Consider the following 19,079-nt stretch of genomic DNA (forward strand, 5'->3'; position numbering starts at 1 on the left):
TATTCTGTTAACCAAGGATTTCTATTTGCCCTCGTCTTTTTACCTACTTGATCCTCTGCTACCTTCACTATTTTGTCTCTCAAAGCTACCCATTCTTCTTCTACTGTATTTCTTTCACCCATTCTTGTCAATTGTTCCCTAATGCTCTCCCTGAAACTCTCTACAACCTCTGGTTTAGTCAGTTTATCCAGGTCCCATCTCCTTAAATTCCCACCTTTTTGCAGTTTCTTCAGTTTTAATCTGCAGTTCATAACCAATAGATTGTGGTCAGAGTCCACATCTCCCCTTGGAAATGTCTTACAATTTAAAAACTGGTTCCTAAATCTCTGTCTTACCATTATATAATCTATCCGATACCTTTTGGTATCTCCGGGATTCTTCCATACAAACTTCTTTTATGATTCTTGAACCAAGTGTTAGCTGGGTCATTCCATGTCAGTTACCATGTGGGGAACACTTGTGTAGAATGTATTAGTTTCCCCTGCCAATTAGTTCCAGAATTATGACTTGCGAAAGAAGGTGGCGTGACTCAGAAATTGCAACCAGCATCTGGCAATCTATCTTCAGACCCAACTTCAGGTATTAACTTTGGAACTATTCCACACAGTCCAGTGAAATTTTTACAACCAGTAACATACACTTAGAACACACTCCATTAATCAAAACACCAACAACATATTTCTGAGGGAAAATAAAAAATTCCAAAATGTGATTTAAAAAATGTATTAAGTTAAAAGGTACATATGATAGGTGCCCTCTATGCCAAATATAATTCACTCAAAAGGGTATAAATTTTTTTGTGGTAAGCTTAATGTTGCCTAAACACACACAGAACTCATCATGCCCATATCAGTTACAAAAACTGAGTTACATGCATACGAAAATACAAAAATTTGAATAATTACCTGAAAAACATGGATTTTCTAAGTGTGGTAGCACAAAAGGGACAAGTGGTATCCAAGCCAAATTTCACACACTGCGTAAGTAGCCCATGATATATGTCTCAGAATTTCAGCACGTTATTGGAAGACATTTGTGTACAATGGAAGTTGACAGATGTATTTGGTGATGTGGTCATTGTTCCACAACACAATTTTGTAAAAACATATCATAAACTGTTCTGCCTCTTCTTATCCTCTCCCATAACTGTTTAATCACTAAGCAACAACATATAGACAGATTAACACAACCTATCATTAATGATTACTGCACCTTAACTGCAAAAACCAGTCGATTGTGCTTCGAACAGAAGTTCTCCCACACTTTAGCTACTGCACTGTGTACATTGAGTGGTAAATTGTACTGTCTTCCTGACACTGTGGTAGGAACTGGAACTGTCATAAGAATATGTTCAAAAGGAATCCAACACCTGTCTGCCAAACGTGGCCAATGAAATGATCTTGCTGGTGCCATGAAGTTCACAAATACATCACCTTCTGCTTCTCAGCACTCTGCAACACACAGTAAGTACCATTTGTCATCATAAACAGCAATAACATAGCAGCCTGGTTGTATGTTGCTGTTTTTGCTTCTGAATCCTGAGTCAGACACACTGTGAAGACACATGTTGTGCATGAACCTATAGTTATAACCGGACAGTCTGCTCATCTGTACATTGTCAGAGTCCGCTGGAGAGAAGTGATGATGGCTCCTTGTGCCTGCAACAGTTTTAACGTGTTCTAGTCTGCTTTTTAGCAACTCTTCGACTGATTTCACCTCATCTTTCAAAACATAGAATGATTGTATGCCAGAAATATTTTTCTGTACCCAGATAAATAATTGAAGAGGTGTTAGAATGTGACCTTCTGTAGGGTGCTGCAGACTAGCTTGTGACGCCATGCGCTTAACGGTAGCACCAAAACCATCACATACATTTTTACCATGACTTGTTGCGAAAAAATTCCATTCTGCTTGAATCTGAAAATCATGGTAATGCATGCATAAATTTTTGAGTCTTTTACGGTTTTTGTACTGACTAGTTGCCCCATCACTGAAGTATTTCGCAAAATGTATGTGAGGTAGCTAGTTTTTCACATATGCCATGACAGTGCGAATGTGGGCATGAACTGCAATGGCATCATGAATTGAACAGTCACTAAAAACGCACAGGTTCATGACCTACACATCACCTGATTCACCTCTATAGTAAATCGCAAATGGCTGGAGAGTTGCTTGACTGTTATCCCAATGATATCCTTGAACTATAAATGCATAATTTTCAGAAAAGTCTAGTATTACAATAATTTCATCTTGTTTCAAATTATCCTTACAAAACTGGAGATAAGCTGATTGTGCTGTTGCTGTGTGTGGTAAGTTTGTGCGTTTTTTGACAACACATTTCAACAAACTCTTCCTCTGTACTTTGCTTTGTTTCAAGACTTGTGCGATCCATGTATGTCCGTTGTTTATAAGAAACAAGTTCGTTGTCATCCATAAGCAGTTCACCATACAGTTTGTTATTCATGTGTTCTGCAAGATTTGCCTTACCGGGACACTTTTCACACCTGTGTATCATGCACTGGTAGGAACTGATGTCACACACTAGCAGCTTCATTGCACCTTTGTAATCCACACCAGAATCCTTTATAGCAGCAAACATCAGATTAGCATTTTGATGGGTCTCACATACACAAACATTGTGTGAGCCCCTTGCACTTACAGGCACAACCCAATTTGGCCGAAGACTGAAAAAAGATGATAAATCTACTTTGGTATTGGGATACTTTTCCTTGAATTCTACATATAGTTCTGATATGTTGCATAGCAACAGTCTTTTTTGCATCTGTACACGTACATTTCCCATTTTCACCATTACATAGTCTTTTTTTCCAGGCATTATTTGGCTGTAGTCATTATTTTCATAAAACTCCGACACTAGCACCTTTATTTCTGAACTCAATTGCTTACCCTGAGCCTGCTGAAGTTGTGGAAGCACTCCTTGGGTTGCTTTTATTTTCCTAGCTTGATTTACCATATAGGTAGAAACATTGAATTCCTTTGCAGTGTAGTCAATAGACCAGTTAGAAGGTGCAAGGGTAAGAATAGCTACTTTTTTCTGGCGTGTGGATAAGGCACATTTTTCTTTCAAATCATGCACAATTTTGTCCAAATCAGAGCATTTCTGGCATGATTTCTGTTCCTTTGGAGCAAATAGTTCTTCCTCTTCCACCATTAGTGTGTCAGCTATTTTGTGTTTTAATTCCATTTGAGCTTCTTGTAGTTTTCTTCTACCATAGCTGGGCCTGTCTCTTTTCCCAACTTTGTGTGTCTTCATGGGAGACAAACCAAGAGCAGTCACTGAAGTATTTAACTGCTCATCTGCTGTGGTTGTAGGTGGCTGATACTCCTTGTCACTGTCATGTAAATTATCAGAATATTCTTCATTTTTTAGCAGTGTAACACACCTGGAACATAACTTTTGTCCTAGTTTCATCTTAAGTCCCATGCACTGATTCACTTTCAATACTGATTTTATATCAATTTCTATGAGGCTACACTTCACTGTCTTCTTACGAATCCGAAATGGATCAAAACAACTTCTTTGTAGGAAAGAATACTTATCCAGAAACACTTTCATATGATGATAACAAACACTAAAGTTTCCTGGAAGTGTACTTCTTGTGGCCACAGGGTGTATCCTGGATCTCCATAGCAACAAATCTTGGTCCGATTCATCCAGATCATACAGTACAAAGCGAATGCCACATTTTGTTCCATATGTTGTTTTATGACATTCAGATGCTTGTGTTCTACCAATACTGGAACTTGTTTGAACAAAAGCACCACTAGTACACTCTCCTGCCTCCATACTGACTTTCCACAACAGTACTGACCAGTCTGAACTAGAATCTTAAAAACAAGAGTAACCTGTAATTGTTGCTTGTTTCCTTTGTTGTTCCTGCCTAACAATGACTCATTCTGTCCCTGAAAACTACCATTGTTTAACTTTCTGTTGCCTAATGGTTCCCAACAATTCCTGCAGCTTTATCTGAAACATGTTGTCTGCATCATCACTATTACTTGCTAAATTGTGTTAAAAGAAACATAACCAAATACACCTCTGTCAACTTTAACTGTACACAAATGCCTTGCAATAACAAGTTGAAATTTTGCCACATATTATATTATAGTCTACTTATGCAGTGTTTGAAATTTGGCATGGATATCACTTGTCCCTTTTGTGCTACCACACTTAGAAAATCCATGTTTTTCAGGTAATTTTTCAAATTTTTGTATTTTCGTGTGCATGTAACTCAGTTTTTGTGACTGATATGGGCATGATGAGTTCTGTGTGTATTTAGGCAACATTAAGCTTACCACAAAAAAATTTATACCCTTTTTGAGTGAACTATATTTGGCATAGGGCCCCTACAGTATGTACCTTTTAACATATTACATTTTTTAATCACATTTTCGAATTTTTTATTTTCCCTCAGAAATAGGTTTTTGGTGTTTTGATTCATAGAGTATGTTCTCTAAGTGGGTGTTACTGGGTTGTAAAAATTTCACTGGACTGTGCAGAATAGTTCCAAAGTTATTAAGACCTGAAGTTGGGTCTGAAGATAGATTGCCAGATGCGGACTGCAATTTCCGGGTCACGCCATCTTCTTTCCCAAGCCATAATTCTGGAACTAATTGGCAAGGGAACTTAAAATTTTGTACATGAGTGTTCCACACTTGGTAGCATCGGTATGACAAATTTCAGCCAAATCTGATACTATCAGCTGGAACATTTTCTAAAATTGGTTGAATTGACATGGAATGACCCAGCTATGATTAAGTTATGCTCTGTGCAAAATTCTACCAGGCAGCTTCCTCTTTCATTCCTTACCCCCATTCCACATTCACCTGCTACGTTTCCTTCTCTTCCTTTTCCTAATGTCGAGTTCCAGTCACCCAAGATTATTAAATTTTCGCCTCCCTTCACTATCTGAATAATTTCTTTTATCTCATCATACATTTCATCAGTCTCTTCATCATCTGTGGAGCTAGTTGGCATATAAACTTGTACTTAGATTATTATCATATGTTATCATGAGTGAATGCCTGTGCCAACAACTTCTTTGAACAAAAATTAAGTATATAGTTAAACTGATCAAACCTAACTCTCAAATGCTAAGTAAATAAGTTCTACTAAACTGATAATAATAATTACAAAAAAATCTTAGATTGCTACTGCTGTCAGGGTCAACGTAATATCTCGTACACCTCCCCACTCAGTAGCAGGAATCACTGAGCCTTAGGTTTGATTGTTCATTCATCTGCATAATTTTCATCAGAGAAAAAGTCACTGCTTTCTATGACAAAAATAAATTATATAAATGTGAATGAAGGACTTTTTCTGCATCTCTGAGTGAAGCAGACATATTCACAGATATGGAGCATATGACGCTGAAAAGCAAATAAAAATGGGCAAGTTCAATAAAGAAAAAAAGACATCTCAGCTAAAGTGTTCACTGTTAACCTTTTTTAACACATGAGTGGCTCCACCTACCTAGTATCAATGATGTAACACATTTACGAGGAAGTTGAGAAATGTTCAAACAGAAATAAAAGTAAAATTAAAACACAACTCATGAATTAAATCTTAGGCCTGGCCGACTGCTGCCTACACGGAGATAGTGGTCACGTATGTGTGAGGTGTGCCTGCGCGCGCGCGCATGTGTGTGTGTGTGTGTGTGTGTGTGTGTGTGTGTGTGTGTGTGTGTGCGTGTGCGTGTCCTTTCTGTTCTGAAGAAGGCTTTGGTCAAAAGCTTAGTATGTAACAGCCTTTTCGTCTGTGCCTATCGGCAATTCAATGAGTCATCTTTATGGCGAGTAGCAATCTATCCTTATCACAACTGTTAATATTCCAACCAACCTGGAGTTATCATTGTTTAGTTAGGTATGATTCTATTCATAGCTGTTCTTTCCTCAGAAACTGTGGTATATTTTTTCAGAATAAAATTCAGATTTCAGTTGTAGAGTTAGGGAATTTTTTTCATTTTACCTGTTTCAATAGCTTGATCTGTCATCATTAGTCTACAAAATTTTGGATATCAAAATCATTAGAACTTGGCTACACATGTATGTAAATAATAATTAGTTGTAACAAAAATTTACTTAATATTGGTTTAGTACATATCAATGTCTTCATCAAAGAAGCATAATCCTGTGACATGTCAAAGTGCACGTTTTACATCACAATTGTAAACACAAATTGATAATTTACAGCAACTGAATAACATTTATGTACATGGTCAATATTTTATGTGACAACTGTAAACACAGACTGTTAATTTACAGCGAATGAATCACATTTCTGCACACAGTTAATTTCCCTTGCTGCTAGCTGTGTACATAAATGTTATCCTTTCACTCTAAGTTGTCAATCCCTGTTTACAAATATCACATACAATATGCACACTTTTTCTTGGCATAATGCTACTGTGATGAAGATACTGACATAAACTATAACATAATATTAAGTAAGCTTTTGTTATACACTTCTTATACTTTACATACATGCATGGCCAAGTTCTAGTGATATAATATCCCAAATTTTGTAGGTTTCTGAAGATGACAGATCGATCTGTTGAAATCTATAAGGTTAAATAAATTTCTTAAATTGTGCAACTGATGAATAACTTTTATTCTGAAATAATTAGATAGAGTTGTGGTGCACATTCAAATAATAGTTAAATCCATAAATTGCCTACTTCCTCAAACAGCATCCCATAAATTCTGAAATTTACTATTTCGGTAACTGATTGAATGTAATTTTATTGCCAGCTTGCACGTCTTTCTACAAGAAATGAAGGACAACAAAATGAGCTGTTAGGTGAAAGAAAATGTGTTTTCCAGGGCTGCAGTACCCACACTACTTCCGCAGTCTGCAGCACTTTGCGTCCATGATCTGCCAACCTAGGAAGAAGCTCAGTGTTGTTGTACGTCAAGGGCAGCTTCTGCTTTTGAATTGGTAGACAGTGTCAGGTGGTGGGAGAGCCACACAATGCCATATTTCAAACAGATTAGCTACATATCTGTCAATGAACAGTTGTTCATTCTCATTCAATAACATGCAGACACCAAAAACAACTGGAAAACAATGGTGTGTGAGTGACATCTCCACTGTGAAAATACGCTCAACTCCTTATTAAATTTGACCCAAAACGTACTCTGCCATCTAAGCTACGCTGTTCCAGCTACAATGACCACCAGGGGGCAAACAGCTTACGCACATGCAGTCGAGATGTCTGTCCTGAAGTCTATGCGATTAATACTGCCCTGGTCGAGATACTGCTAGCAAAGGTAGCCGAGTGGTTCATATATGTTCGGAATGCACATAATATAGCCCGCCGAGCCTGGGAACACCATTGCCCCATAGCGTAAAGTTGGAAGAGCTCACTTTCTCAGATGATGATGGGCTCCCTTAGAGAGAGCCTCAGTGACATAGGAATCAGGATAAGTATTTGGACTGTTTAAGCACTTCTGAGGAGACTATGAACTATTAAATGAAGTTTTATTTTGGTTTCATAATAACATGCAAAATTTTCAATATCTTACACACAACAGAAACAGCTGTAGTGCAGTTCTTAGTCGATGGTTTTACCTCAATTATGAGGGTTTTGTTTCAAATGGAATATGGGAGTATTAGCTTAGTGCATTAATTCACAGCATTTTGTTTTGCATGTTGGTACTCTAGTTCCTATGGGTTTGTTTATTGACTGTCATTTTTTATTTGAGTTGTCATTTTGTCATCTGAGGATAGTGAGGGGAGCTGCAAATGCTAGAAAATGGAGCACCAAGTGGAGAAATCTTAATATTTCTAACTCATTCTTCTGTCCGAGTTAACAGAAGGGTGACAGCAGCAGAAGCAGCCGGAAACATTTGTGCCATATGTGGGGATAATGCCACTGAACAGAACACAGCAAGGAAACGGTTTTCTCGTTTTAAGAAACATGGTTTGACATTAGTGACTTTCCACACTCAGGAAGACCTTTACAGCTTGATGAAGATCGTTTAAGTGCATCAACCCACAGTGATTCACGTCACTGTACTTGAGAACTGGCAGAACTGTGATCATTTCACCATCATGTGACATTTGTGTGCAATGGGGAAGGCTCGAAAACCAGGTGTATGAGTACTACGTGCTTCAAGCAAAAATCACAAAAATCAGTGGGTGGTCCTACGTACCTCTCTGTTTCCATTTCATCAATTGGCTTGTGAACAACACTGACCATACCCATCCTGTATCGTTCCTGGTGGCGAGAAATGGTGCCTTTATGCAAACATACAGAAAAGAAAGGATTAATCGGGCCTAAACAAAGCAGAAGCAGCAACTCCGCATACAAAGACTTGCACTCATCCACAAAAATAATGTTATGCAACTGGTGGAACAGCAACAGTGTGGTGTACTACGAATTGCTTCGCTGAGGTGTAACCATCACTGCTGACACTTACTATCAACAACTGAAATGTCTTGCAGACACAGTCCTAGAAGAATGACCAGGAAGATTGTCTGAAGTAATGCTACTCCATGATAATGCCTGCCTGCATTTTGGTAGACCAATAAAAATCACTATACAAGAGTTGGGTTGGGAAGTCTTTCTGCAGCCACCCTACTCACCTGATCTTGTGTCCTCCAATTTCACCACTTCTGCTCTCTATTGAACAGCCTTCAAGGAACTTCCTTTCAAGATGAAAATGCACCTGAACATCGCTTGAAAAATTCTTCATCTCAAAACAATGTGATTTTTACAGTCACAGATCCAAAATAGTGAAGGAGATTATATTATTGATGACTGATGTGTCTGTTATATGTATCTGCTGTGTTTAATAAACTTGTGGAAAAATGCTATGAACTTACACACCAATCTACAATCTAATGTCTACAATAATAATTGCAGCAGCTGGTTCTGTAATATTCCTGCAGCCAAACCTTGCTGAATTCTCTAGGATTTGTATTTCATGAGGGTAATCCAGCTCATAATTCTTGTATGGTCTCCTGGCTGTTTTGAGTAGAATACCACTTGTATTGATGTTCTCTGAGGGACAATCAAATAAAAACAATTTGAAGAGTGCATGCTGGTAATGACTGTTTATAAAGAAATTTCAGCACACCTAGTTTCATTTCTCATAAGTGTAAAATTTTGATAATCATATTATTAACAAGGTATTTTCGGCCTATTCAAGAAACCAAGTTTGAGTATTTCTTTTCCTGAACCTGGCCCCCCTTTTAAAAGAAAAGAAAAGAAAAAGATGTTACGCAAGTGATTCTTCTTAACTTCATTTCCAGGAACACACGTGTGTAATTGTAGCTTGCTTTTTGTGTACGAGTATTCACTTTTGTGTGATGTAATTAGGGTTGGTTGTTACTGTATGAAATTCTGGATTAGATACCACATGCTGGTTATATAAGGGAGAGCAGATATCTGTCCGTAAATAGCTACCAGATATTGGCAAGGGAGCCTGAGGCAGGTTCTGTCATACAATTCAACTGAACAGTACTCTGGTATTCTCTTACACAACATGTAACCATGCCTGCAAATAGGAGATACAGTTTCGATACTCGTACAGGTAGAGTATGAAAAGCTTTGAGAGTAATCTTATAATGTCTTGATTTAAAAGAAAAGCACAAATATGTACTCACACGGGCTGCCTCCTCGGCCTCATCATGAATCACCCTGATTTCTCCCAGTCCAGCTGAGTCGGCAGGACGTTTGTTGCGGCTGCCCGGGAGCCGGCCTCTGCGTCCACTACCACGACCCCGCAGTGCTGTCACCTGCTGCAGCCTCCCATTGTCAACAATGGCCTTCGACAGAGTAATGTTTCCCTGCACTGAATGTGACACACCGATGCCTTGCAAGCGGCGCGGAGCAGTATCTCCTGAAGGTGGAGAGTTGGGTTCGCACAGGTCCAGGTCCTCCGGGTACACCACCCTATAAAAGTCAAAGAAGGCTTAAGAAAGCTTCCAGGCAATGAACCTACATCATTGAACTAACAGAATTTTTGAACAGAATATTTAAAGAATCAAATTACCTGTAGATGATACGAGTATTGGTCTCTGCATCGTAAACAACATTTTTGGTGCGAGGTGCCGAATCCAGGTGCTGCTGTTGTAAAACTGTTGCAATTTGCTTTAGCTGCTCTTGGGTCAATGCCTGCACACTGAAAAATAAAAGATATTTATATATTTCGCTATACAACAAATCATCAGGAAAACAAAGCAAAAGTTACATAAAAAACAGAAAATTTAAGAATATTGCTCAGTACAAGACATAGCTTCCACATATACCTAACTGAACAATGACAGTGCTATATGCGTCATAAGATTTTGGGCAGCTATGAATACATGGAAATGAATGAAAAAGTAAAAATAAATAAATAAATACAATTGGTAAATTTAAAAAATAAATGGTATTAATGAATGTGAGGACCTTTTTTATTTTTGAGTAATCAGTCTTCTGATTGGCTTGATACACCCTACCACAACTTTCATCTACATTTACAGGCATACTCCACAAGCAACCGTAAAGTGTATGGCAGACGGTAGCTTTCTACTCATTTCCTTTCCTGCTCCACTCGCAAATGGACTGAGGAAAAAAAACTGACTGTCTATATGCCTCCATACAAGACCTAATTTCTCACCTTGTCTTTGCAGTCCATATGCTACATTCACGAGAATTGTCCTGCAGTCAGCTGAAAATACTAATTTTTCTATATTTTCTCAGCAGATACTCATATATCATAAAGTCATTTAATCAATCACTTCAGTTGTAAATACTCCATACCTTACCTTCATGTACAGTCTTCATGTACAGCTGTTACCTGATTGAGTATTCACACTGTACAGTGGCCATGTGCCCCATGGTTCTTGTACACCTCAGGGATGGGCTGGTAATTGCCCAAAACCGGTCTTGGTTTTGAACTAATAAAAATATTTGCAACTGAAGCAGTTAATTATCTGATTCTACTATGCAACTCAGTTGTAGATGTCCTTCTTAATAAAACTTTTGTATCGATTGAGCTTACCAGCATCAAATCGAGCAGGACACTTATGAAATGCCTTGATGTCTTTCCCTGCCTAGTGATTCCTAACACTCCAGCAGTATTCAAGTATGGATCACACTAATGTTCTGTGTGCCGTCTCCTTTATACACGAGCTACACATTTGTAAAATTCTCTCAATAAATCAAAATCAATCACGCCCCTTCCCTACTACTGTTTATGGGTATGGTCACTTCATATTGTTTTGGAATATTACGATGGAAAATCCATAAGTCTCCTGGCCTCATCCTTCGTTAGTCACTGTCCTTACCCATCTAGCCCCTTCTCTGTTCCCATTTCAGCACGACCTCAGTCCTCTACTCCACCAACACACCCACAGTCTTTTTACTTTTCTCCTTTTCTGCTAACACCCCCCCCCCCCCCCTGCCTAACCTCCTGACTACACTTGGCTGCCTACCCTCTCTCCACCTCCTCCCTGTATGCTGCCACAAACAGCACTTTACCGTCCCCCACCCCTACACTACCACCCCTCCCATTCTCTGCCCCAGCCTCCACCTTCCCCCACCACCTGGTTGCTTCTACCAACATGCGCCACTGCTCACAGTCTGGTTTCAGCAGCCAGAGACTGTTGTCAAGTGAATGCGATTTGCACTTGTGAGTGTGTTGTCCATTTCCAACGAAGGCCTTGTTGGCCAAAAGCTCACTCTCCTTTTGTAGTGCCTATCTGCAAGTCAGCATCACCAGTATATGGTGATTTGCAACATTACACTTAGATATTTAATTGACATGACTATGTCAAACGGCTCATAACTAATACTGTATTTGAACATTATAGGATTGTTTTTCAAAGTCATCACCATTAACTTATTTCCTCTCTTGTGGCAACCTCTTCATTTCCCAATAGCACTTGCTACTAAACCCTTCTATCATTTGTTGGACACATTACGATCTTTGACTTGTACTACAGTTTTTACTCTCTTCAGCTCTCTCAGGCCCTACAGTTCACAATTTGCTTCCATACAACACACCGAATGTGAACTATAAGAAATTTTTCTGGAATTAAAAACAATGTTTGATAAAAGTAGACTTCTTTTGGCCAGAATGGTTTTCTGGTTGTGGTGGTCTGCTTTTGGTATTTTCTTTGCTTCAGCCATCACGTGTTATTCTGCTTCATAGGTAACACAATTCCTTCACTTCATCTACTTTGTGGTCCCCAGTTTTGATGCTACCCTCATTTCTGTTACTTCTTAGTACTGTTGTCTTTTTTAGGTTTACTCCAATCCATTGCTTGTGCTGATTAGACAGTTCATTTCATTCAGCTAGTTCTTCACTTTCAATGAGGATGGCAATGTCATCAGCGAACCTTATCTTGAATTTTAACCCTTCTTCTCAAGCTTTCTTTCATGACAGTAAATGCTTCTTCAAAGTATAGATCAAACTGCAGCTGGATGAAAGAGTGCAGCCCTGTCTTATGCCCTTTCTAATGCAATCACTTTTTCTCAATCTTCCACTCTTTTTTTTTTTTTTTCTCCTCTTGGTTCTTATACATTTTGCATATTACCCATTTCTCCCCACAGCTTACATCTTTTTTTGCTGAGAATTTATAACATCTTGTTTTCTTGAGAATTTTTAACACTCGCACCACTTTAAAATGTTTAACATTTTTTCGAGGTCAACTAATACTACAAATGTGTCTTGATTTTTTTTTATACCTCACTTCCACTAACACACACAGTCAGAATTGCCTTTCCGGTCCCTTTACCTTTCCTCAAGCCAAATTGATCATCATATAACCATTTTCTTTTCCATTCTCCATATCTAAGGGCCTGGCAGGCACAAATTCTGTTTTATCTCTCTTTCTCGACAAAATACAAAATTATTATATTATTAAGAAATTTTACATAATGTTCCTTTGTACACACACACTTGTCCGAAGGGACACCGCACAGAACTTCTTAATAACACAGGAACTGCTATTTCGTATTTATCTGACAATAACAGGCCCTCGACTCTACATAAATATGTTCTTCTCAGATGCGATAATACATAATGTACACGTGCAAGTTGTGACACACGGACAGTGACACATGGAGGTTTGGGTCTGGCTGTGACTTGTGCTCAGATGGCTGTTGCGGATAAGGTGACCGCTCGCATAAAGCGGGAAATCCCAAATTCGAGTCACAGTCCGGCACAAATTTTCATTTTCATCGTTCCAACATACAGCTTTTGGTAGTCATATTCACAACTGCAAATACATTTCCCGTATTTCTTTCTAGAAACTACAGCCTTCAATGATAGCATAAACCTGATTGCTCTAAGTAACTGCAGTGACTGATGGAAATGATGTACGTAAGAGCACTGTGTGTTGTTCTGCTAGTCTATCAATTGCTGCTAATGTTTGACAACTGCTCCTCCTGATGTGGTTACGGCTGTCTCCTTTGTATCTATAATACTTTTCCATTAATATAATTGATCTAAGAGTTCATGCTGCCATCTCTCATCATATGAACCTAATGCACCCAGGAACATTGTCGAACGTGATTGTTTTGGCTGTACATATGTTATGGTGTGGGACGTACAATGCTGCACGGCTGTACAGAACTCAAAATCGTCTGCGACACTCTAGAGTCAGTCAAAAGTTGCAGTACACCTGGTATGTCAGAAACTCTGCGGGAATGGTGAAACCTGAATATTCCAGTAAACTATGGGTGAGGTAGTCCACGTTTTCCAGCATGTACCGAACATGGGCGCCATCTTCAAACAGGCCATCTTGCATCTGAATCAAATTTTTTAAATGGAACAGGGGCTGTGTGATATGTTAAATAATATCAGCATTTTCTGACAAGTTCAGCCCTGTAAATAGAGTTAAAACAGCTGTTATGGTCCAAAAGTTACAACACTGTTTTTTGCTGCAAGTAACTGAAGGTGGCTTTGACCAACGAGGAGAGAATTGAGGTCATTTTCGGGTCTAGAGAATAGTTTTTCCCAGTCATAGCGGCAGATTTTAACAACTGGCACCCATAAGACCTCCAATTTCAAACAACACTGTCAGGTTGCATTTGCAACCTGACATCCATCTATTTGACCATGGCAGTGCTTCATTTGTCCAGTTAGGATGGTTTTAGACAGACAACTTACTCTACCACTTTACACCATGTGTACTTCCTCGGCGTGTATCATGGAGTCAGTATCTGTCATCTCTTCATATCCACGACACGAGATCCTCCAGATCTAGTGTCCTAACACAAATACAGTCACAAACTAAACATCTGTTGCTGCTGTGTGCATTCGGAACAAGCTACCCAGCACTCTTACATCCCAAAAACTTAATGTACAAGGAACAGACAAGGTATTAATTTACCTCAAAAAATAAATGCTGCATAATTAGTTTTTTGATTCTTTGAATGAACATGTCTGAATTAAAGTAAGGGTACTTATATTTTCACATAGCTGTAAGTGTTCACAAATGGCTCCTATCTTCATCTGCACACGTACCCAACGAGCCACCATGTGGCGTATGGAGGAGTATATCATATATACCACTATTAATAACTATTTTCTTTCTGTTTCACCCGCATACAGAGCAAAGGAGAAATGACTTTCTATATACCTCTGTAAGAGCCCTAATTTCTCTTATCTTCATGGTCCTTATACAAAATGTACATTGATGGTATTACAATTGTTTTGCGGTTTTTTAAATGCTGGTTCTCTACTTTTCTCAAAAGTGTTTCACTCCAGGGACAAACACTTGAGACCATAACGCATCTCCACAGCTATTGCATGTTGACCGAACCTAATTGTAACAAACTTAGCGGCATGCTCCTGAACTGCTTTGATGCCTTCCTTTAATCAGACCTACCGGGGATCCCAAACACTCAAATAGCATTTAAGAATGGGTTGCACAAGTGTTCTATACATAGTCTCCTTTGTAGCTGAGATAGACTTAGCAAAAATTCACGCAATAAACCAAAGTCGACTATTTGCCTTTCCTACTACTGTCCTTATATGCTCGTTCCATTCTGTATCACTTCGTAGCATTATGACGAAATAATTAATTGATGTGACTTCCAAACAGCACACTAATACTGCATTCAAACACTACACAATTCTTGTCATTTAGGAAAAGCTGCCACTCATCATATCAAATAGAAATTCTGTCCAAGTCATCCTATGTCCTTCTATGATCACTCTACGATGATACTTTGATACTTTCCTACGCACTACAGCACCATCAGCAAACCAGTCACAGATCACTGCTCACCCTGTCCATCAGACCATTTGTAGAGGTGAAATTAGTAACAGGCTACGTACCAAAAAAATGATTCCGAGTTACTCCGATTTTTTTTTTCTTTTTTTTGCTTATAGTAAGAGTTACACCACTATTGCAAATTTGTTCAAGTCCCCTCCCTTGTATCAGTGAATATAAATATTTTATTCTGAAAAATGCAAAACATGCTAAATGCCCTACAGCTATTGGCAAAAGAGAAGCAAGTGCCAATGAAAGACATCTCAAGCATTTATCAGCTTTTTTGTTATAAACATTTTACAGATGCACTATCCTGTGATTAAATTATTTTTAATCTTTCTTTTAGTTTTATAAAGCACAAAATAATTTTAACTGATTAACTGTTCGAAAAATGTTCTATTCGCTACTTTCAAATATGGCAACATCTGTTGCAGATCGTTTTTTTCTTTTCAGCTGACAAGCTGTTCATATGTTGTTGTGACTGTAAAACAAAGTTCTTTATAATGTCAGTGGTATCCCCTTCCTTGACGATCTTGCAGGCGCTCCAGTCTTTTTCTTAAACATTGTTTTCGTCTCAATGGCACCACGTGTGATTTTTTTCAAAGGAATCCCACTACATTTGGAAATCTTTATTACTGTTGCATTAATATGGGTATTGACTGTGTTTTTAAAATAACAAAGTCCTAAGGATGGAGTATGGTAACCATATAGTAACTACAAATGGACTGTTAGGTGTCCACAAGTTTTGCAAGGTCCTTATGTACCGTGTGTTCTTCCAACCTCTTACATTTTTCAATCTGGGCAAAACCTACATCACACGCTGCAAACAATTGCAAATCTTTGTGGCACTTAGCCCACTTTATCCTCACCAGTGGGCTGACACAGCTGTCTTTCTGGCCTTATATGCACTACTACAAATAATAGTGCTCAGAGGATTTTTCATTATTATACATTATTATAATCCTTATTAAACCATTGTATTAACCTTTGTGTAACCAATCGGAATGGTCTAATGTAAGTCATAAATTTAATAATGATAACCGTTTCCACTATTTATGTCACAGTAATTTCTAAAAGTTGGATTCTATATTATGCTTGCCATAATTAATGTAATGTAAAATATTTAGAATGGCAGGTTCAGTCGGTGTGGGCCTGCTGGTCCTAATCTTACCAGGATAAATAAATCAATAAATATTTCTATCTATCAACTGTTGTTTACAACAGCATCTCGAAGGCACACAACCACAAGTATTTTATTATGGGAAAGCTGCAGTGTTTTGTAGTTAACTATTTATACAAGATATACGACCTGCTTTGAACACACATTCCACTATCACATGTACCACATTTAAAAAGGGAAATGGATAGGTTAAAGTTAGATATAGTGGGAATTAGTGAAGTTCGGTGGCAGGAGGAACAAGACTTCTGGTCAGGTGACTACAGGGTTATAAACACAAAGTCAAATAGGGGTAATGCAGGAGTAGGTTTAATAATGAATAGGAAAACAGGAATGCAGGTAAGCTACTACAAACAGCATAGTGAACGCATTATTGTGGCCAAGATAGACACGAAGCCCACGCCTACTACAGTAGTACAAGTTTATATGCCAACTAGCTCTGCAGATGACGAAGAAATTGAAGAAATGTATGATGATATAAAAGAAATTATTCAGATAGTGAAGGGAGACGAAAATTTAATAGTCATGGGTGACTGGAATTCGAGTGTAGGAAAAGGGAGAGAAGGAAACGTAGTAGGTGAATATGGATTGGGGCTAAGAAATGAAAGAGGAAGCCGCCTGGTAGAATTTTGCACAGAGCACAAATTAATCATAGCTAACACTTGGTTTAAGAATCATGATAGAAGGTTGTATACATGGAAGAACCCTGGAGATACTAAAAGGTATCAGATAGATTATATAATGGTAAGACAGAGATTTAGGAACCAGGTTTTAAATTGTAAGACATTTCCAGGGGTAGATGTGGACTCTGACCACAATCTATTGGTTATGACCTGTAGATTAAAACTGAAGAAACTGCAAAAAGATGGGAATTTAAGTAGATGGGACCTGGATAAACTGAAAGAACCAGAGGTTGTACACAGTTTTAGGGAGAGCGTAAGGGAACAATTGACAGGAATGGGGGAAAGAAATACAGTAGAAGAAGAATGGGTAGCTTTGAGGGATGAAGTAGTGAAGGCAGCAGAGGATCAAGTAGGTAAAAAGACCAGGGCTCTTAGAAATCCTTGGGTAACAGAAGAAATATTGAATTTACTTGATGAAAGGAGGAAATATAAAAATGCCGTTAATGAAGCAGGCAAAAAGGAATACAAACGTCTCAAAAATGAGATTGACAGGAAGTGCAAAATGGCTAAGCAGGGATGGCTAGAGGACAAACGTAAGGATGTAGAGGCTTATCTCACTAGGGGTAAGATAGATACTGCCTACAGGAAAATTAAAGAGACCTTCGGAGATAAGAGAACCACTTGTATGAACATCAAGAGCTCAGATGGAAACCCAGTTCTGAGCAAAGAAGGGAAAGCAGAAAGGTGGAAGCAGTATATAGAGGGTCTGTACAAGGGCGATGTACTTGAGGACAATATTATGGAAATGGAAGAGGATGTAGAAGAAGATGAAATGGGAGATACGATACTGTGTGAAGAGTTTGACAGAGCACTGAAAGACCTGAGTCGAAACAAGGCCCCCGGAGTAGACAACATTCCATTGGAACTACTGACGGCCTTGGGAGAGCCAGTCCTGACAAAACTCTACCATCTGGTGAGCAAGATGTATGAAACAGGTGAAATACCCTCAGACTTCAAGAAGAATATAATAATTCCAATCCCAAAGAAAGCAGGTGTTGACAGATGTGAAAATTACCGAACAATCAGTTTAATAAGCCACAGCTGCAAAATACTAACACGAATTCTTTACAGACGAATGGAAAAACTAGTAGAAGCCGACCTCGGGGAAGATCAGTTTGGATTCCGTAGAAATACTGGAACACGTGAGGCAATACTAACCTTACGACTTATCTTAGAAGAAAGATTAAGGAAAGGCAAACCTACGTTTCTAGCATTTGTAGACTTAGAGAAAGCTTTTGACAATGCTGACTGGAATACCCTCTTTCAAATTCTAAAGATGGCGGGGGTAAAATACAGGGAGCGAAAGGCTATTTACAATTTGTACAGAAACCAGATGGCAGTTATAAGAGTCGAGGGACATGAAAGGGAAGCAGCGGTTGGGAAGGGAGCGAGACAGGGTTGTAGCCTGTCCCCGATGTTATTCAATCTGTATATTGAGCAAGCAGTAAAGGAAACAAAAGAAAAATTCGGAGTAGGTATTAAAATCCATGGAGAAGAAATAAAAACCTTGAGGTTTGCCGATGACATTGTAATTCTGTCAGAGACAGCAAAGGACTTGGAAGAGCAGTTGAATGGAATGGATAGCGTCTTGAAAGGAGGATATAAGATGAACATCAACAAAAGCAAAACGAGGATAATGGAATGTAGTCGAATTAAGTCGGGAGATGCTGAGGGAATTAGATTAGGAAATGAGACACTTAAAGAAGTAAAGGAGTTTTGCTATTTGGGGAGCAAAATAACTGATGATGGTCGAAGTAGAGAGGATATAAAATGTAGACTGGCACTTGCAAGGAAAGCGTTTCTGAAGAAGAGACATTTGTTAACATCGAGTATAGATTTAAGTGTCAGGAAGTCGTTTCTGAAAGTATTTGTATGGAGTGTAGCCATGTATGGAAGTGAAACATGGACGATAACTAATTTGGACAAGAAGAGAATAGAAGCTTTCGAAATGTGGTGCTACAGAAGAATGCTGAAGATTAGATGG

At 38.6% G+C, this 19,079-nt stretch overlaps 1 protein-coding gene across 1 annotated transcript in view; it reads right to left on the bottom strand.

Annotated features, from left to right (window-relative positions):
* Positions 1-19,079, bottom strand: part of LOC126106453 (uncharacterized) — a 143,560-nt gene that overhangs the window by 74,772 nt on the left and 49,709 nt on the right. The window contains exons 4-5 of the mRNA XM_049912740.1: positions 10,021-10,149; positions 9,632-9,920 (exon numbers count right to left, since the gene is read on the bottom strand). Coding sequence (XP_049768697.1) covers positions 9,632-9,920; positions 10,021-10,149 — 418 coding nt within the window. The remainder of the gene's footprint in view (positions 1-9,631; positions 9,921-10,020; positions 10,150-19,079) is intronic.

This window comes from Schistocerca cancellata, chromosome 10 (assembly GCF_023864275.1).
Source record: "Schistocerca cancellata isolate TAMUIC-IGC-003103 chromosome 10, iqSchCanc2.1, whole genome shotgun sequence".
In the NCBI taxonomy this organism is placed as follows: Eukaryota; Metazoa; Arthropoda; class Insecta; order Orthoptera; family Acrididae; genus Schistocerca; species Schistocerca cancellata.